Source organism: Aspergillus niger (assembly GCF_000002855.4).
Source record: "Aspergillus niger supercontig An02".
Classification (NCBI taxonomy): Eukaryota; Fungi; Ascomycota; class Eurotiomycetes; order Eurotiales; family Aspergillaceae; genus Aspergillus; species Aspergillus niger.
In genome coordinates, this window is record NT_166519.1 from 1,418,445 (window position 1) to 1,438,117 (window position 19,673).

Genomic DNA, 19,673 nt, shown 5'->3' on the forward strand with positions numbered 1-19,673 from the left:
GCAAAGGACACTCCTAAGATGAATGATGGTGATCATTGATGCAGAAATCCCACAAACCCCCGTGAACAAAAACTCTCGATTTGATGCAAGCACGGATAAAGAAGAAACCCAGATAAAGGTATCCGATCAACGGCAAAAGAGCCCGGAAAACAAGGTAGAAATGAGCAGAACATGATATGCTAACATCCTTTCGTTGCTCATGACCGGAACCATCCAACGCCATAGCCAGGAAGACAGAAAGAAAGGGGGTGGCTAAGAAAGAAGATTTCCAAACGTGAGGTCATCGGATGCTTGTGGTCTAGCTTGGTGCATGATAGTTCGTAAAAAGGACGATTGTTCGAACAAAGCGTACAAGAGCCCATTGCGAGAGACTCGGAGCGCGCCAGTGCACCCACCACCTAGCTCGATACTTGGGAAGACGATGCCTCCGAGTCTGAATCGGAATCATCTTCTAACACTATGCGTCGCATGACGCTCTTGTCAAACAAGTCCAAGGCAAAGCGGCGTGCAGGCAGTCGGAAGTGGTGGCTTTCGAGGATACTAAGGGTCTTGCGGAAAAGGTGAGGCTGATGGAAACAATCGGGTTGTTTCGACTTGAGACTGTTGGTTCGGTTTATGTTAGCTTCTATCGCATTTGGGTATATTAGGCGTATTAGGTGTAATGCTTACTTATGGAGGTCTGCCGCAGCCCGCTTGGATAGCACGGTATTGCCCATATCGACTATCAACTTCAAGATCTTCTGGTTGGCCGGATCCGTGTCCATAGCGGCTTCTTTGAATTTCTCCTGAGATGTGCGCTTCGAGTCAGGGTTCCGGGAATGGCTCGGGAAATCAACCTGTAAGATTAAAACGATCAGTGGCTTGCACGCTGGTACTGGCTTATGGGGACATACCAAAAAGAGCTTGTTGAAGTCGGTCGGCAAACTCAGCCCCAAAGAGTTTCCCTTATGGTCGAGAGCAGAGTCCCATCCGAAATCTCTCAAGACCTTAAGGCCATGTCGACTGCGCGAAATCAACCCCAAAACAAAGAAGGCCGTTCCTCTCATCGTCAGAACCTCCGCGCTTTCAGCGATCTTCACAATGTGCTGGACAATATCAGGCTCAAGGAACGGCGCACCGAGCTCCATGGAGCCCACATTACCAACGGCCCAAAGGCAGCCTTTGACTTTGAGAAGAGCCTCTGTGTCTTCTTCATCAAGCTGAAAATCCCGGATGGTCCATGCAAATTCATTAAAATGCCCAGACTGCTCCAGAAGCTTGCATCCCTCCGCTGTCCGAGCGAGTTCTCTATAGAAATGGGGAGGCACTAATCCGATATCCTGCAGGTCTACAAGATCTTCAGGGACAAAGCTGTTCCGACGCGGTTGATCGACGTAGGCACGCGAGAGCGCGGCTTCAACAAGGCCCACGTATGCGTCATTACGGCCGAGAAACCAGTCATCCATCTCCTGTGTGATGTAATCGAGACCATCCAGATAATGATACCCAACTGAGGTGGACAAAAACCGCAATAGCAGCGGCGCACCAATTTCGCCCAAGTGATCGAGGGAAGGGCGACACTTGACCACGAACTCGAGATAGTGACGCTGGTTGCATGCCTCTTCGAGGATCTTCACAGCTACTTGACATACAGACACGTCAGGGTCGTATAGCTGTGTAACTAGCAGCTTGACCACCCAGTCGGCATTGCCAGTGGCCGACTGCGAGGAAAGAGGAACGTTGCCAACCGCATATTTCCGAAGGAGTCTGGTCGCAAATATGCGAATCTCCTTTGAGCCGGTAGTGAGTGCCTTGGAGAGGATGACCCTTAGATGACTTTCCTTGGCATAGTCCATGTTGCCGAGCAGTGTTTGTATGAGGTCGTCCCGATCCCGAAGCTCAACAATATGGTAGAACATGTTGAGCATGTGCCAACGCTCCATCATAGCGAGCCCGTTGGCGTCGCCACTGAGGACTCCCAGCATCGCAAAGTATCCGCCGCTCAATGTATTGGTCATTTGTTCTTTCGAAAATAATGGAGAGGAGGATGTTAGTCCGCTCATGCGGTCAACCTGAGCAAGGCACTCTGCAACCTGTCTCAAGAACTTGTTCTCGGCCAAGTATTTAGTACCCTCTGGTAATTGCACCAGCGTGCGCATCAGCGCACAGCCAGTGCGGACATAACGTTGGTTTGGTTTCGTGTTCGGCAGCATAGAAAACCTATACTTGAATGGCCGGTAGAAACCCATGAGTCGTTTCATGAACTTTGAGCCCTTGATCGCTTCCTCCAGCCTCTTGGGGTTGGTCAGAGGGCCCTCAACAATACGGTGGATCAAGTCCCACTTCCACTTTAGGTAATTCACAGTATTGAGAACATGAGTCTCCAGGATCGCATTTCGGAACTGGGTCTCATCCATGGCAGGACTCATTTTCTCCTTCCCTTGGTCGCCAGTAAGTAGAGAGGCAGATATGTCAACGTCGACGTTATAACGCCCTGCTCCATTTGACACGCCCCCTACAGAGCGGGCCAGCGTTCTATTTATGCTTTCGATCTGGTATATGGTTGAGGTGGAAACATCGTGGTTATCGACGTCGAATTGTATAGCGGCTGGTAACAAATGCGGGAGGACCTGGAGCTTCGCACTGATATGCTGGGGCAGAGAGTGATGTGCCAGCTTTAGGACTTCGGTCAGAAGCAACGTCGCCTTGCGTCTAAGAGACAAATCCGTTTCATCCTCAATGAGATCGGAAAGAGCCTGCACCGTGTCAATATGTTACCATAATTCAGAACTGAGAGGACCGACCTTGGATAGTCCTGCATCCACCAGGGTTGCAAGGATGAGAGTTGAGAAATGCGCTGTCAAGTCGAACCTATTTCCATCGTCATCATAGAAGCTTCGAGCTTGCTTTGTATCGGTCTCCGTCCTGAGATTAGCCACTCTTCCATAAGTTGTCAATCTGCGACCAGCGAGGAATGAGGAGGACCATGAAGGTGGCTTTATCCTCAACGCATCGAACAGAAGCTCCATAATAAGATCCCTTGCCTGTGGGTCAGGGTAGTGTAACGAGTCCAAGAGAGATTGCAAAGGCTGGGCCCCATTTCTTGCGAGAACTATCAATCCTGGCCACGTCTTGAGCATGGCAGAGATCGCCCTAGCCGAAGATTTAAGGCGCCCATTGCGAACAGTATCCGACAAAGAGTCTGTGAACGGTGCGAGAACAGCCTCTAGCTCACACCCTCCACGGAGATGTTTCCTGCTATGAGGGGTATCGAGCACATGAAGGAAGCTCGCTATCAGACTTTCTGAGGCGCCAAAAGTCCCCTCGGCGAGAGCATCATGCAGAGTGGCAAAGCCCCCAGAGTATGCGACTAGGGCCGGATCCTTCACCAAGATCTCAGCTAGAGTCATGATGGAAATATTTCGGAGGCGGTCCTCGTAATGTTCGGCAACAGAGACGATTGTTCTGACCACAGCACGCGAGATCTCCCGAACGCCATCCTTAACGTCCAAAAACGCTCTAACAAACTTCAAGGCCTGCTCACGCTCGATGCTCGCCTTGCTTTCCTTGACAAGGGACAATATTACCAGCTCGTCTGTATGTAATGACCGAATAATTTGCAACGACTTCCGATCCGCGATGGCATACCGAGTCAAACGATACCCTGCGGCCACGGCTTCCTTGCTGTCACTTAAGAGCATTATCTGCACGCGGAGCCCGAACACCGACCACTCCAAGTCGTACTTCAAAGTAGGATGTCTCTTGAACAGTTCCACCAGGCTATTCGCACGCTCGACGTAATAATCTGGGGACATGCCCTCGATTTCCAGGGCCTGGAGTGTTTCCGCCAGCACATATGTCGGTGATTCCATTTCCGCTTCACCTTCCGGGATCTGCTGCTCCTCGATAGGTATATTGCTCCGAGTCGGCGAACGCATCGGGCCACCTTGGAATAGGCTTGAAAGGCGACTTCGGGGAGGGGTGGACGGCGCCTGCGCACGTAGCATTTCCTCCTCCAGTTCATGATGTAGTTCGGCAAGCTTGCGGTTGGACGAACTCAACTCCGATTCCACCCTTAGCCTCTGATCTTTGGTATGTTTCGGATTTTTCGCCAGGAGCGCCTCGAGCATGTTTTCCGTCCCCGTCTTTATTTTCATCTCTTTTGCGATCTTGTCCCGGATCACGGCCTGGCGCTCCTCGGTGCTGGACAACTCATCGTGCTCTGTTAAACTGCTCGGTCTTCGTGCGGGAACACCTTCGGGTCGAGGGGTCGTGCTCCGCGATGTCTTCATGCTTTTAAGCTCAGAGCTGAAGCTACCAGGGGCCCCCGAAGAAGGGGCTAATGACCCTCCCCGGAGACCAATGGTCGCACTGCCTCCAGACTCCGAACGAGCATTTCGTCCGGTTCGCGTAGCGGACTCAGCCCAGCTACCGTCTGCAGTGTTATCCTCCAAGCTATTGTATGACCGTCCATCACCCACAGCACGGTGCTGGATTGACGTCGCGGAGAACGCTGAGTTATGTCCGGACGCCATAGAGCTCCATCTAGCCGCAAGAGAGGAGTGCGTATCACCTGTCGCAATTGAAATAGGGAACGGAGGACTGCATTGAGTTCGCCGACAAAAACACCGACACTATCGGAGCGATCAAGCTGCCCGGGGTGTTTGGAGACCGACTGCTCTCGATGGGCGTGTTCGCTGACGGCGGGCACCTCAAAAGGGAGGGGAGGGGAAACAAAATCACGGCGGTCACGAAGGTGGTGAGGCTGAGGAGGGGGGAGGGATCGGGAAGGTTGAGGGCGTCTAGGAACTAAATCACATGTAGCACAGGCTGCAGATGACAACGCTAGATGCTAGTTAGAGAACGAAGCAAGTAATCTGCCTCAATGACCGGGGTCTTTCTCCAATCCCACCGCTGGTGGTTTCAGGCTGGATCCCCAGCTGACTAACCCGCTCTTATCGCCTCAGGCTAACTAACTTAGCCTAGTAGATACTACGGAGTAGTAGCTTGTTTATCGTCGCTTCTGTTGCCTCCACTATTGATTGCTCACATATATTTGAGCATTTTATGTGTATTTATTCTCTAACTTGTTAACGATACACTTCGAGATGATTGACTAGTAAATATGATTGATTGGGCGTCGTGATCGATGCCTTTTCGCGAAAGACCAACATAGTCATGGAACACATGGCAAGCAGTCAAACGAGCTAGCTCGTATATATACAGAAGAATCTCTCGGAGATATAATGCATGAGATTAGCGAAAGTAGGGGTGGAAGACAAGTGAGAGATCCTGTTGATGCAATGAAATATTACATGATAACAGGGGTGAGAATAGAAGATCGGAAGAGAATGGAGATGGCAAGATGCTATAGTACGACGAACTCCGGATATGCAAGACCCAACGAAAATGTACGCTTGATAGTACAAAATGCTGATAATGATCGTGATATTCTGCGGGAGTTTCATGGCAACCATGACTTCTCCCGAGACGTCTCAACGACTCCACTTCCACAAAGTGTGCTGTCGCTGTTGTTTCCAAGTTTGGCGATCGGCGGTTTCTCTTGTCGCCGTCGAAAGAAGGGTAAATTGAACCTTGAGGTCTTCGATGCCGATTTCGATCTCCGCCACAAGATGACGGAGACATAGATGACAAACATTGACCCACATATTATGCCATAAGCAATAGGGGAAGCCGGAGGAATATCAGGATTTTTGGCAGTGGCATAATGAAACCCTATTCCACCATTGATGACGCCCAGGGCCGCGAAAAACCGTCCCAGGTAACGATGGGAGACGCCATATAGCGAACTCGTTCCCGTCTTGCGGAAATGAATATGTTGCATGATGCCCAGTACTGGCTGGATCAAAACAACACCCCCAACTGCCACATACCCTATGACCGGGTGGTAGCCTCCAAGCTCCTGCAGATCTTTGGAGACAGAAACACCGACTCCGAACCCAGCTAACGCCAGAAGCACAGCAAAAAGCTGCAGAGGAGCGTGGATCCATGGTACTGTACGCCGAGAAGGGACGATGTACAAAAGAAGAGCGAAGTTGGGAAAGAGAAGGACGAAGGCCACCGAGGTCATCACGCCATGGGCGATTCGTTTCTTATGGAGGATGGTGTCGCTGACTTGTTGCTGGTGAGTGTACGCCGAAAGCTCGTGCATGGTCCCCATCGGAATAACGAAGGGATTGGTATTGTTACCTCCAACAGCCCAAGTGGTATTCAAGGTGAAAGTGCCATGCCAGTCATGCTGGTATAACAGCTGGGATACATTGCTAGACACCAGCGGAGGGCCATGCGTCAGGGCCCACATCCAGGAGCTAGAATTGCCCAGTGCACTCTCTCCATTAGCAAGTGTTGTGCAGTTATCACAACGGATATTGGCCGTCATGACCCCATCGTGGATACCAGAGCCATCGAGAAGATAAGCCTCGATACTAGGGTCATAAAGAGGTTGCACATGGCCACTTGCCCTCCGAGTGGACAAAGTGACATTATGTTTGGATGCCGCATAGACGATGAACAGGTTCCCGTCTGTCATTTGGGACCCCTGACCCAGGGCAAACCATTTGACACCAGGTGGTGCCTGTAATTGGAGAAAGATGGGGCCGGAGCCCGTCAAAGAGGTATTCTTAGGCACATTGATGCTATAGGAGACACCTGCACCTTCTGATGGTCTGTGCTTGACTATTTGGCTGTAACCTGAGCGCACTAAATAAAAACAGTCAGCCAATTCAGCAGGTACAATGATATCAGAAGGAGGCACTTACCCAAACCAAAGGCAGCGACTGCAGCAGCAAAGATATTTGAGAACTTCATTTGGATGGTAGAAAGGATTGTTTGAGGGTAGGCTTTGAGGAAAGGAAGGAAAAGGTAGGCGATTGATGGTCGGATCAGTGTAGATGTAGGAAAAATGAGAGAGAGCGGGCCCAAGCCACTTCACGAATAATACAATGAGAATAAATATAAGGATACCAAAAGAATAGTATCACAAAAGGACTGTCCTGAATGGAATGTAACCAGGATTGCGTGCGGGCGACACCTTCTGGTGGAGGTTTCCTGGGAGTATAGATGCTGGAATCTTAGCAGTTGCTGCTGGAGGCCTGATGATATTCAGAAATAGACGAGATAAGAAACATCACTGCGCAGACAGATTCTGTCAGTAAAGACCAAGCATCGTTTGGGGAAATCGACATCTACTGGATTCTCTCGGTATACAAGACCGAAAGCCCCCATCCTCGTCATGAACCATCAATGGGCCTGGAAGGCGACGGGGGGGTACCGTGGTCACGTCCATTGGCAAGGGATTGCTAGAGCAGAGGTGCCATGTTTGGAGAGAACAAGGGAAACAAGGGCTGTTCATACTTAGAGCAATTGAAGAATCGAAAGGTGCATGATTGTCCTAAGCCACATAGTGATGTGCCACAGATGCCATGCGACAGATCTGCATGGCAATCACAACGATGAAGAGATGGGAGATCACGCTACCATGCGGGCAAACACCCTCCGATGGACGGACTAGCAGCTGCCAGGGAGACAGAAAGGGCAGAAGAGCGAGTGAAGGCAATCGAGTCTATTCAGATCCAACAGCGATAGAAAGCAAGATTGGGCCCACGAAAGGAGAAGATCGTCAATCAAAATGGGCGATTGTCAGATAGATATGCCCACCGCGCAAGGCAAGCGGGTACCTTGATTTTTTCTCAGATCAACCATGGCGAAAATCCTCGGGTTTTTCCCAATTTAAAGTTCCCCCAGCTGCCACGCCTCTCCGGGCTCTCAGTGGGCATATTTTGGAGTGGAATGGCCACATGGTCTGTGCTCGCCAACTTATGCCCAGACAGAGCACTGAAGGAAGAGCCCAGCAATGTCCCAAACCATACTAGCAGCCGGGGAGGGGGGGGGGTTCCATCCCAAGGTACGATGACTGCCTAGTGGACATTTAATCAAACCAGTCTGGGACTATGCCATATCCATGGAGTTGGGTCCATGCGCAACTTTCGTTTGGGTGCTTATTTGCAGACGGGAGAGGAGCCTGGATTGAATTTGGGTTTCTTGGGGGGGTGGGTGGTGGTGTGGATTTTGGGGGAGGGAAGGAAGACACTAGTACAGTAGTAGCGTAAGAAGGCAAAAAAGACAGGCCGACGGAGTGCGTAGAGAAGGGGGGGCAAAAAACGAGCGAAAGGAACTTCTGTCGGGAATCCAGCATCATGATTTTCGACCGTTCAATGGATGGGGCATGCCAATTGGGTCGGAGAGCAGCAGCTGATCAATCAGACTGCAGCCTGCAGCCGGACCCATCAACTCAGGTCTTCTTCTTCCCTTGTTATTCCTTCTGTTATTCTCCCCCGTCCCTTTCTCTGGGCTGGCACACAATCGTCGTTCGGTTGGAGGTCCATCCATCATCTACAGACGAATGGAGATTGCTTCTGCGTTTGGTTACACCTTTCTTGACCTGTTTTCAATCCCCAGAAAAGCTATGGTAAACTGATCCAGCCTCCGATCTTACCAGAGACCGGAGTAAAAGTACTCCGAATGGTCAACCAGAATCAGAGTACTTTAAGTCAGTTCTGTAAGTTCTATTCAAGCTACAGGTATCCCGGTTGTTTCCCATCTTTCACTCAGCTTCTTCCCCTTCCTCCCCTTCCACCACCACTACCACCACCATTATTATTGTTGCATCGTCATCGGTAGCCACTCATCTCCTTTTTTTCTCAAAACTGAGTTCTTACTTACAGAGTGGCTCCGGTGTATTAGCTAGCTACAACTTCTCTACTAGCCATCTAGTCCACTGTTACTTGCTATCCTCGAACTCAAGTCCGCTTAATGTTCCTGGCGCCAATCATGGACCCTTTCGTCACTAAACATGAGTGGTCACCCACATTACTTTCTCGGACGCACGAATCCTGTGAAAGACCCCCGCTGCCAATCAGCATCCGCCATCCGTAGCTAAGACCAAGTTCTCGGATCTCGGAAGCAGTCGTATTCTCACCGATCCTGGGCGTTCTTTCGCTGCTCATCCAGGGGTGGGCCTCCGGGATAACGGGTCCAATCACATGGTTGAGCCGGGAGACGGGACCTTCGTTTACTGGCTTTCCACGGGTCAGCTCTTCGCCGATTGCGAGGTCTCAAGACGGCGGTTTTACCATTCTTGAAATAGGACAGCCGGGCAACCTTGGGTTGGGAAATCCTGGGCTTAACCCTTTTTCTTCCCATAAAAAGGGGTTCGAGGCGAATGGGAAACCTAGAGGGGGGCGATAAGAAAAAGTCTATTCTATGGCCATAGTTTTATGCACCAAGGGAAGACGGATACCGTATCCCTATACGCTATCCACGCGTCTCTCAAAGCATAGTATGACAACGCAGCACTTTCCACACGTTTTCATGGGTTGACCGACAGTCAGTATGGCCTGTTGCGTGCAGCGGAGTACAGACATGAAAAGGTGTATGGGGAAAGGTTGCGCAGCATGGTTTCAGAAAAGAAGCAGGACCACCTTAGTCGGACGCCCCCTATGTTTTGGGCTCCTGAAGCTGTCATTATTGTGACTCGTCCAGGGCGGACTAAGCCAATAACGCAAACCTCCGACGCCTCCAGGCTCGATCAGTCCACAGCTCGGTTATTCTTAGCACCTCGCAAGCAAAAAGATTTTGCCATGCAAATAGTGCAGCCATGTGATACCCCACTCTGACAACCACTACACCATCTGGTGGCTTGAAAAGACAATGGCCATGCAGATGACGATGCAGGCCAGGGAGCGCCATAGCCTGGATCGTAATCATCCTAGCATACCCCGGCACATACGACACTACGCCACAAGACGGCCTGGTCCGCTCAGATAGAACTTTTAAGATAATTTTGTATACGACATGTTCGTGAACTATCAATATCCAGCTAGGCTACTACCAACCGCTTCGGACTTAGCAAGTGCATCGATGCCAAGATTTATCGATCGAGCACAACCTGCGACGTGCCCCAAGAAAAACGGTCTGCTCCGGACCATTACCAATCCTACCAATCCGTCTTTACATCTGCTCTTCTCGTCCGAGATTTATGGTATTCAAAGTTTAATATCCATCCGGAGAACAATCGATCAAAATGATCCGGCGTACTCCGTAAATCCATGTCCCCTACCGGAACTGCGGACTTCCCACGACCCGGGGCTGAAGCCTCAAAGGAGGGTCTCCGTCCCAAACGTCATGCAGCATACAGATCAACCTTTTGTTTTCCCAAAGCAGGCCATGCAAGTAATATAAGATCTCGGCTCTAGCAGTAGCTAGTCGCTTCGAAATGCGCGCGCACACACACTCACACTGTACTTGATAATCTATTCATGCAAGAGGACCAAGAACGATACTACCCTCCTCAAGTCTGTTGGGATCGAATTAGGTCTACGTTCTCCATTCCAGAGTTCTGGCACCTCTCAAAGATACGACACCAAGCAGCCTAGTACCTTTTAGCTACCGCCTGGACTAATAACATCCGGGCTTAGCATCTTAGTGACTGCCATGGCGGGACCCATGAAACGTGTGCGAATTGCCCTAAATGGATAAAGCCCAGCCCATAGCGATACGGTGGAATATTCCGTGCGCAAAAGAGTGCGAGCGACCTGAGCCCCCGCGCGCGTGAACAAAAACAATACTACATACATGCATGCCCAATTAACATACCAAGAGCTGCACCAACCACACGGAGCAACGACAGCGCCATAGCAATAAAGAGAAAAAGAAAAATAACCATTTTCGCCTGATAGTAGAAATTCCGTGACTTTCCATGACTCTCTTTCGATCTGGGAAAGAAACCCTGTCAATAACAATCCAAAGGAGTACCCTTATTTGCCCGATTGCGATTAGTTCAAGGGATGATAATCCCCGTACGTTGTTTCCCAAAGTTCCACTGTTGTTACCTGTCGTCGTTCCCATCCGTCATTATCCAGCGAGCGAGCCAGTTGCTGCCTATTACACATTATTATTAATATATCATTAGTGTTATTATGAGTATGATTATTATGGGTTGGCCCCTCCCCGATCCTGCCGGACTGGCGCAGAGACTTCCACCTATTCTAGACGCGCTACCCGACTTTCCCTAGCCGGCTTCTTGTGATTGGGCTTTTAGACTTTGGGAGGAGCCATTGGCATTACTCGAATTTCATCTCTTTCGTGTGTCTTCTCCTATACTAGGCTTGGCCCGTTGCGGTCTTCTCCAGAATGGTCTTCATCATTTCGTTGCCCAGCTTGACGGCTTCGGGGAATCGGGGAGCAAAGTACTGCTGGATCCGCTCGAACCGGTCGCGGTATGACTCGAAATCACCGAACGATACGCAGTCCGACCATGCCTGCACGATTATAGTGAATGACGTCAGTGGTGGTGTTGTGTACAAATCACCATGAATGTGCTTGGGAGGAGGGGTTGGGTTCTTCTAATGCCCATCCATATCCATTGGAGTGGAATAAAACCGCGCAAGCGCGGCCAGGGTCTTTTTTGGAGCTAAACAGGTTGGTACTCACGCGAGCTGCAAAGGTAAATTCCAGGTCATCCGAGCGGAACGTCTTGTCGTCGACTGCAGTGTCTAGGGCCGCATCGAGGAGTTCGGGATTGCGGAAGAGGTATTCCGTGACGCCCAGCCACAGACGGAAAAGCTATATCAATTGCACGCGCGCGCCGTGATTAGACTCTGGCTTTAAAGCAACGTTACATTGCATATATTGCGCGGGGAAGAAAGAGAAAGGAGGCCGGAACGCCATGGAAAGCAAGGGACAAGCACTCACGGGTGTCGAGCAGATCATATGATCATAGGGAACAATTCCAAGTTTGGACCAGCAATCAACGATGGCAAGCAGACTGAGATGGCTGTTTGGAGGAGCTTGCTCACGTTCCCGGTTTGACAGGGAGAAACGGTCGAGAACTTCATCCTTCAATAGCAGATCCTGGCCGTTGGTACCCGCTTTGAAAACGGCCTCCCCTGCAGCTCTGACACGGCGTTTGAGTTCGTCTCGGCGGCCCTCGATCATGAGCTTGTACAGGTCCGTCACGGACTCTGCATACTGCCGGATCTGCTTCTTCGCCGCTGGGTTCAGGATAGCAAGACCGGCATACACGTGCCACTTGTTGGAGTAGATGCGGAGGGTAATGTTGATCTTCACGTTCTCGATGCCTCCCACCCAGCGGGAGATTTCCCATGGGAATTGCTGGTTGGCCTGCCACGCGGTTCCCATGCTCAGGAAGGCCGCATGGGTGACGGCCTGGGTATCTGCCGTGATGCGGTCATGCATCTCTCCGGAGAGGTAAACGAACGTGGATTCGAAGCATGACAGGACTTCCCTGACGAAGTTGAGGCTTTCGTCGGAGGCACGGTGCTGGATCAAGACCTAGACAAAGCAAAAATGGGCGTAAATGTTATTATACTTTGTACTGTGCATGATCTTGGCTTGAACGACAATAGGCTCAAGCCAAACCAGAAAGAGGCAGGCGCAGGCAGACAGCAGCGTACCAGAGGTTGACCCTTAGGGTTGACTTGAGGGCCATGTAGCGAATGGCATGATACGATCTCTACGTCCTTGGGAAGGTGTTTGTCGAAAGCCGCGAGCTCAGGAGCCTTGCAGGACGTTTGACCACCGACAATTGCGCCGACCTTGGTAGCTTTTGTGATATTCCACAAGTCAGACAGGCATATTCTCTCATGATGCACAAGGGCGCAGCAAGCAAGCCTTTGCACTGAAATACATACACGGGCCATACATTTCCACTACCTTGTCGATGACACCGGCCTCTACACTGTAAATAATGTAATCGCTTATTCTGGAAACCAGGTGGCCATTGGGAAAGATAGTGACATTTTGCTTTTTGGTTTTATGAAGGATGAGTTTATGTCTGGACAGCGCGAGCTGCGAAGTATCATGGACGTACTGTAGATTCGAATTCCTTTATAAGACGCTCATACGAGTCGGGTTTGTCACATGCATTAATCCTTGATAGATAAAAAAGAGTAAATAGTTAGTATAGCTAATTCAGTCCGGTTTCTGCTTTTCTCTAAGAATATACAACGCGAAAACCTAGTTTGGCAGAATGGTTAGCACGAGGCCATAATGCACAAGTGTGTGAAGAAATCATCATAAACATATGTTGATAGCTTTGGGTTTCAGACAAAGAAATATAGGTAGCTGAGATGTTACATCATTGACGGTCTAGCAGAGTCGCAAACCTACCAAGGTAGGAAAGCTTACCACCAGGCCATACTCGAGCCAAATGCACTCAAGTCATCATCCAAAGAGGGGGAGAGAAGCAACGGGAAAAGCGAGAGATAATAACAGAAGGGGAAGCTCACCTATTACAAATGGTACACCACCAGGGTGATTGAGACAATCGGAAACAACTGACTGGAAAGGACACTTGTTTAAATATTACCTCCATCCGGCAGCGCTCAGACGCTGGGCGTACATCTTGCCCATGTCTCCCATGCCAATGATGCCGATCGTGGCTGATTCCTTGGTGAAGCCCATGATTGCTGGTTGGATTAGTCCTCGTTCAGTCTTGTTTGTTGAGAAACTAGGCTGCGCGACACGCTCAATTGAGCCAATAAACAAGCTAGCAGACAAAGCCACTGAGTCCGACTGTCTGCCTGATTGGATATGAAGAGAAAGAAGAAAGTTATAGCTCGGGAGGTTGCAGCAGAAATTTTAAATAGTGCTGGGGGGAGCACCAAACCGGGCCGACTGCCCACCCGGCGTTACAACGCCTGTCACAGAAAGAGTCATCGAGTTGATTCACCGCGGTGCCGCGGCCTCAGGCTGCCAGACTCGCTTGCCCACCCCTTGATCAATCTTAGCCAATCAGAATGTGAGCCGCCGTGGGTAGGGCACACACCAGTCATTTTCTGTATCCAAGCCATTTGAGGCCTATCGACTTCCTTTTTTCCTTCCTTTCCATATTCCATCCCACTACCCCAGCAAGTCGACAAAATGGCTCCCAAGAAGACCGCCGGTGCTGCCAAGGAGAACGTCTCTCTCGGTCCTTTGGCCGGAGATGGTATGTACAACCCAGTGCACGCTTCACGAATTATACGATTTGAGACCATGTCTAATCTGAGATTGAATTGCAGGCAAGCTCGTTTTCGGTGTTGCCCGTATCTTTGCCTCCTTCAACGATACCTTCGTCCACGTCACCGATCTGAGGTTCGTCACATCTTAAAGTACCCGAATATCGACTGCACGAAACTCCGACTTCCGTTCTCCGGTGAACATTTTGCGCCCCGCAATGGACTAGGAGTCGGATATCGTGAATTGTCGCATAGGCTATGGCGCAGGATACAGTTGGCTAACTGATTGGGATAACAGTGGTCGCGAAACCATCTGCCGTGTCACCGGTGGTATGAAGGTCAAGGCTGACCGTGACGAGTCTTCCCCCTACGCTGCCATGTTGGCTGCTCAGGATGTTGCTGCTCGCTGCAAGGAGCTTGGCATCAACGCCCTCCACATCAAGATCCGTGCCACTGGTGGTATGTGAACGAGCGCTATAACAGCACCAACTCTGGAGACAAAACTAATCTTCGATATAGGTAACGGCACCAAGACCCCCGGTCCCGGTGCTCAGTCCGCCCTCCGTGCTCTTGCCCGTTCCGGCATGAGAATCGGCCGTATCGAGGACGTCACCCCCACTCCCTCCGACTCTACTCGTCGCAAGGGTGGTCGCCGTGGTCGTCGTTTGTAAGCATGTGCGGGCTCACTTATTCCAAGTTGTGCGGAGCTTCTCTGCATGGTTGGATTGGAGCGGACTTGGCCTTGCTTGCCGTATGTGGATGGAATAAACGCGGAGAACGGCCTTTATCGCCTGGTCTTCAATTTATTACATACCCAAAAGTGTGTCTTTCGGTTCTGGATTTAGGTAGTCTGCTGTCTTCGTGGCGGTTGCTCTAGTCAATATAATGAACCTAGAACTGATATGGTCCTTGATTGTAACTTTCTGCGTAGAGAATCACAGTAGATCGAACATACGTATAGAATCTATGCAACCTGACAGTGCCTATTCCTTGCGCCTTGACACATCTTGCGCTTGTGAGTTGAGCCGAAAGATATGGCAGGCGTTGATTTTTGATACTCCGTAGCCGGGCTCCTTATCCCGCAATCAAGCTAAGATAAGCACATTTTATCGATCTACCCAGAGCTTCCCTCCACCTTCCTGTCCCTACCGCAATTTCTTACACGTCGATTCTTTTTGGACTTATCGAAATTTTCCCCATGCTTTAACGTCTCGCTCACCATACATGTACCATTATCGCCATTATTAATTTCCGCTCGGCCTATCTGATTTGACGTCAGCTTTGCGATCCGATCTTTGCACATGCGACACGACAAAACATAGCGATCCCACCGTTGAGATATCCAATCCACACTTAACGATATCCATAACGCAGACATGACATCCTCTCTCTCACCGTCGCCTACAATCCTTGTCCCTCACCTTCCACCAAAGACCTTTGTCGGCATCGACCTAATAACCTTCACCTCCACCCCCAACTTCCACGGCATCCGCGACCTCCCCTCAGGATGGCACTTCCTCTACACCGGAACAACAGAAAGTCTATCCCTCCGCAGCGGCGGCTGGTTCTATGTCGGTGACATAACCAAATTCGACGAAGCCCAAGCTGGCAGCGTCGCGCTCACCACCCCCTCGCACCCCGGCGCAGACATAATCGTCTGGAAATGGAACACCGACACCGAGACCCTAGCCCCATTAACCATCGACAGCGACGCAGACAAACAAGAAGCGATGCGCCACAAAGCGAACCTGGGAGCTATATGGCAAAGGGGTGGATTATTCCGGTACCGCAGTCGGGTCTCACCGGCGGCTTTGGCGCAACAGAATGCTGGACATCCGGTACAACTTGAAATCGACGAGGAGGATGAGGAAGAAGGAAGACAGACCTGGAAGGAACTGACGGATAAATTGACGCCGCGGCTTTTGACGCGCGTTGTGGGCGATCCGGCTCTGGATGTGGATGGTCGGCCGCGGTGGATGGTTACGTCTGCTAGCTCGGCGCAGAGGGATACGGATGTTATACCTGGGCTTATGGATTCGGCGGAGGCGACGGAGGAATTAGAGAAGGTTACGGGGGAGAAGGAGAGCGAGTTCTCGTTTCTGCCGATTGATTTGAAGAGGACGTGGCGGGAGGGGGCTATTGGGCGTGAGAGGACGGAGGCGGCGCAGGATCGCTCGTGGGCGTTGGGTGACTTGATACATCGGGTTTCTGCGGATGCTGGGGGGGATGAAAGTGTTGGGGAGGCTCAGGTGCTTGGGGAGCTGCAGTTTGCGTTCTTGATGATCTTGACGCTCATGAATTACTCTTGCCTCCAGCAGTGGAAGAGGCTGCTGGAGTTGGTTCTGACGTGTCGGGCGGCTATACGGGACAGAGAGGCCTTGTTGGCTGGGGTGTTGAGGTTGCTTTTACTGCAGCTCAAGAGATGTGATGATGTTGAAGGGGGGCTGTTCGATCTTGATGGTGAGGAAGGTGGTGAGTTCCTACGAAGACTACTGGTGAAGTTTAGACGGTCGCTTCATGAGATCGTCGATGGAACTGAGTCAATGGTGAAGACTGAGTTTGACAAGCTCGAGGCTTGGGTCAAGGAGGAATATGATTGGGAGCTGAACCGTGAAGTCTTTGTTCGACGGGGTATGGTTCAATTGGAGGATGGTGAAGAAGTGGAGCTTGATATGCATGATGATGATGAAGACGACGAACTAGGAGAGTATGCTCCGATGGTGGTAGATCTGGGAGACAATCCCTCGCAGGATCGTGTAGATATGGGAGAGGCTTGACGGCTTCAACGAGCTTATACATGAGTCTATATGCAGTGTGTGATGATTTCCAAGACAGTATTTAATCTTAACTAACCATATCAACACAACAGTATAAGTCTGTAGTAGTGGAAACTATTGTTACTAGTAGTTGTGGTCTCCGGGTTGGCACTGTAGATCTCTCTGTAGCGACTAGCAACTGCTAGGTGATTATAGTACTACAGCTCAAGCGGACCGGAATATACTATCTTTACTAGTAGTAGTAGTAGTAGTAGTAGTACAGATAATCTCACTTAGAAGCCGTGACGATTCGTTACTAGCAATATACTAATAGATCCAGCACAATTCCCAATACTACATACACTAAGGTTCGAAAACCTGTTTATGCCCAGTAAACAAGAGCTTAATACTATCCAGTTTCCAGACCCTAACGCCAGGGCGCCACTTCATGTACGAGCCACTAGTAAGTATTTGGGTGAGATCATGGCCTAGATATATATATATTGGATTCGCATCGAAGAACGCAGGGACGATCGAAGACTTCTGAGGAATGAACGATACCAGATCGCCCAATAGTAATATGGCAAAGTGATGTAAACTCGTTCTACGATGACCGACTCAGGAGACTTTACTGGCATGTATATTGGTATTTCTAGAAATGGATGTTAGTATAGACAATCTTCCTTGTAGTGTATAGGGTCATAAGCTGAGAAATTCATATGGAAACCTGTCTGATTCAAAATTCTTTGAGTAGCTATTAAGCTTATCATAGCCTTTGTCCGTTCATCGGAAGCTGGCATATTGCCCGATTAGATCGATCATCGCTACTCGTGAACGGTTTGTTCGGTGGGTTCTCATCTTACAGGTCTATTCAGCGAGGCTCGATCTGTATCTAAAAGCTGGTGCAGTTACTACGCAGAGGTGGGTAGAGAATGCGTAGTCTCCACTAGTAATTACTACTTAATTCGATAACCCTCAGATGCGGCTGCAAAGATCACCGATAATATGCATACGTTTTTCAGTAGTGTATCATAGTGGAAACTTAATCTCAGTAGGCGCCAACTACTGAGAGATGGCATCGGAAAATCCAAACAAGTGTGACATGTCACATGAGTCTATCATTCCACTCTAAAAAGTACCTGAGAAAATAAGTTAAGTATATACAGTAAGTCCAGTCCTGCTACCCCGCCCAATCTCACCCACCACCTTTCCTACAATCCATTCTGCACGAGTCCTTCCAGCGGGCTCGAAGTCCCTCCCCTCCCAAAACAAAACATCATCATCATCATGACCATCATCGTTGTTAGTGTTTATTGTTCAACTTCACCATCAATGACATATCCCCACTCATGGGCCGCCTCGCCCTTCATGCCGAACATGATGGCCTCGAGCCAGGCCTTGATCTGAGCAGCATATCCGGCGCGTTCAGCACCGGCCTCCTGCATGTTCATATCTACATCTCCGTTGCGAATGAGCTTGACAGGAGTGACGAAGAACTAAATATCACAATTAGTCACCATACACACGGAGTGAAATAGAAGGGAAAAAGAGGAAAGGAAAACTCACAGCAGTACCACAGACAAACGACTCCACAATTCTCCCCTCCTTCCAAGCCTCCTCAACATCGCCAATAGTGAAGTGCTTCTCGACAACATCAACAGCAGCGAGCTTGCCCACCGACTGAGTCAGACGCTCCCTGGCCAACTCCAGCACACTACGACGAGTAACACCCGGAAGGATGAGCTGACTCTCCAACGATGGAGTAACCAGCTCCAGCTTCTTCGTCTCCTTGTTCTCCCACACCACGAAGAAGTTGCTAGCACCCGCTTCAGTCACCTGACGGTCCTCACCGAACAGCCACAGCACCTGATCGAACCCAAGCTCCTGTGCCTTGCCATGCGCCAGCAACGACGGACCATAGTTGGCGCCGAGCTTCGCGTATCCGAAACCACCAGGCCAAGCGCGGATGCTGTCAGGCTGGGAAGCGTAAAGCTTCAGCCCAGACGGAACGCCAGGCTGCTCGGACACCTTCTTCGAGGGGTCGGGCCACGGCACGGCGATGATGAAAAGAAGGGCTTCCTTGGGTGTCTGGACGCCCAGGTGTGGGCCGCTGCCAATCATCGCGGGACGAAGGTAGAGGAAACGACCGGGTTGATCCTTGGGTAGCCAACCTACAAAGAGCAAAGATGTCAGTTCAACTTTCAGGGTTCTCTCTCAATCGCGGAAGTCACATCCGGAAATCGGATTGGGTCCAACTTACGAGGTCCATCTATCTGCATCAACTTAGCAATGAGGCGCTTGATCTCCTCATACCGGAACGAGGGCAAAGAAGACCGCTTAGCGCTGTTCATCAGACGCTCGCCATTGCAGTCAGGCCGGAACAGACGCAGCTTTCCATCAAATCCCCGGTACACCTTCATACCCTCGAAACATTCGGTGGCATAGTGCAAGCACGAGGCCGTGGGCGGGATGCTCAAATTCTCGAATGGCCGCACCTCAGGAGTTTCCCAGCCATTGGCGACGGTCCAACGCACAGTGACCATGTGGTCGGTGCAGTGGGAGTGGCTCAATTCCTCGGGGGAGCCAGGAAGAGGCACATCGCGAAGGTTGGTCGAGCGAGTAACCTTGACGACGGAGGCGTCGAGCTCCGCAGGAGAAGGCGCAACAGAACCCATGATTGTGTTGTTGTGTATGAATTGCGAGGAAAGTGATCAAGAAGAAAGAGAAAATGAAAGGTATTATATGCGGAATTGATTGGGCGCAATTGAATCCCGCGACTAAAGATGCTTTATGAGTCACCGAACAAGTGACTGACCCTGGCGATCCTAAGTACCTTATGCGTCACAACTTTCGGTTCCGTAACCCGAGAGGCGGGAGAGAAACCAACTAGTTGCAGAAA

The 19,673-nt window shown here is 50.4% G+C and overlaps 8 protein-coding genes across 8 annotated transcripts; 4 read left to right on the plus strand and 4 right to left on the minus strand.

Moving 5' to 3' along the window:
• Positions 1-398: 398 nt before the first annotated feature.
• Positions 399-4,514, minus strand: An02g06080 (uncharacterized protein; the record flags this gene model as incomplete). Its single annotated transcript, XM_001399707.1, has 4 exons — positions 399-600; positions 670-836; positions 894-2,735; positions 2,784-4,514. 4 exons carry the CDS (start codon positions 4,512-4,514, stop codon positions 399-401), a joined length of 3,942 nt encoding a protein of 1,313 aa, XP_001399744.1.
• Positions 4,515-5,443: 929 nt separating this feature from the next.
• An02g06090 (uncharacterized protein) lies at positions 5,444-6,807 on the minus strand (the record flags this gene model as incomplete). The annotated part of the gene is made up of 2 exons (XM_001399708.3): positions 5,444-6,699; positions 6,759-6,807. The coding sequence occupies 2 exons, from the start codon at positions 6,805-6,807 to the stop codon at positions 5,444-5,446; spliced, it is 1,305 nt and encodes a 434-aa protein (XP_001399745.1).
• Positions 6,808-7,451: 644 nt separating this feature from the next.
• On the plus strand, positions 7,452-8,849 carry An02g06100 (hypothetical protein; the record flags this gene model as incomplete). Its single annotated transcript, XM_059746344.1, has 6 exons — positions 7,452-7,637; positions 7,693-7,903; positions 8,008-8,104; positions 8,192-8,310; positions 8,379-8,467; positions 8,580-8,849. The coding sequence occupies 6 exons, from the start codon at positions 7,452-7,454 to the stop codon at positions 8,847-8,849; spliced, it is 972 nt and encodes a 323-aa protein (XP_059599985.1).
• Positions 8,850-9,452: 603 nt separating this feature from the next.
• An02g06110 (uncharacterized protein) lies at positions 9,453-10,239 on the plus strand (the record flags this gene model as incomplete). The annotated part of the gene is made up of 2 exons (XM_059746345.1): positions 9,453-9,657; positions 9,878-10,239. 2 exons carry the CDS (start codon positions 9,453-9,455, stop codon positions 10,237-10,239), a joined length of 567 nt encoding a protein of 188 aa, XP_059599986.1.
• Positions 10,240-11,159: 920 nt separating this feature from the next.
• Positions 11,160-13,217, minus strand: An02g06120 (uncharacterized protein; the record flags this gene model as incomplete). The annotated part of the gene is made up of 7 exons (XM_059746346.1): positions 11,160-11,318; positions 11,491-11,622; positions 11,752-12,351; positions 12,474-12,622; positions 12,711-12,822; positions 12,890-12,950; positions 13,207-13,217. The coding sequence occupies 7 exons, from the start codon at positions 13,215-13,217 to the stop codon at positions 11,160-11,162; spliced, it is 1,224 nt and encodes a 407-aa protein (XP_059599987.1).
• Positions 13,218-13,941: 724 nt separating this feature from the next.
• Positions 13,942-14,689, plus strand: An02g06130 (40S ribosomal protein uS11; the record flags this gene model as incomplete). The annotated part of the gene is made up of 4 exons (XM_001399712.3): positions 13,942-14,008; positions 14,082-14,154; positions 14,317-14,477; positions 14,538-14,689. The coding sequence occupies 4 exons, from the start codon at positions 13,942-13,944 to the stop codon at positions 14,687-14,689; spliced, it is 453 nt and encodes a 150-aa protein (XP_001399749.1).
• A 705-nt stretch (positions 14,690-15,394) lies between these two features.
• An02g06140 (uncharacterized protein) lies at positions 15,395-16,795 on the plus strand (the record flags this gene model as incomplete). Its single annotated transcript, XM_059746347.1, has 1 exon — positions 15,395-16,795. One exon carries the CDS (start codon positions 15,395-15,397, stop codon positions 16,793-16,795), a length of 1,401 nt encoding a protein of 466 aa, XP_059599988.1.
• A 1,289-nt stretch (positions 16,796-18,084) lies between these two features.
• Positions 18,085-19,449, minus strand: An02g06150 (uncharacterized protein; the record flags this gene model as incomplete). The annotated part of the gene is made up of 3 exons (XM_001399714.3): positions 18,085-18,270; positions 18,341-18,945; positions 19,035-19,449. The coding sequence occupies 3 exons, from the start codon at positions 19,447-19,449 to the stop codon at positions 18,085-18,087; spliced, it is 1,206 nt and encodes a 401-aa protein (XP_001399751.1).
• Positions 19,450-19,673: the final 224 nt, after the last annotated feature.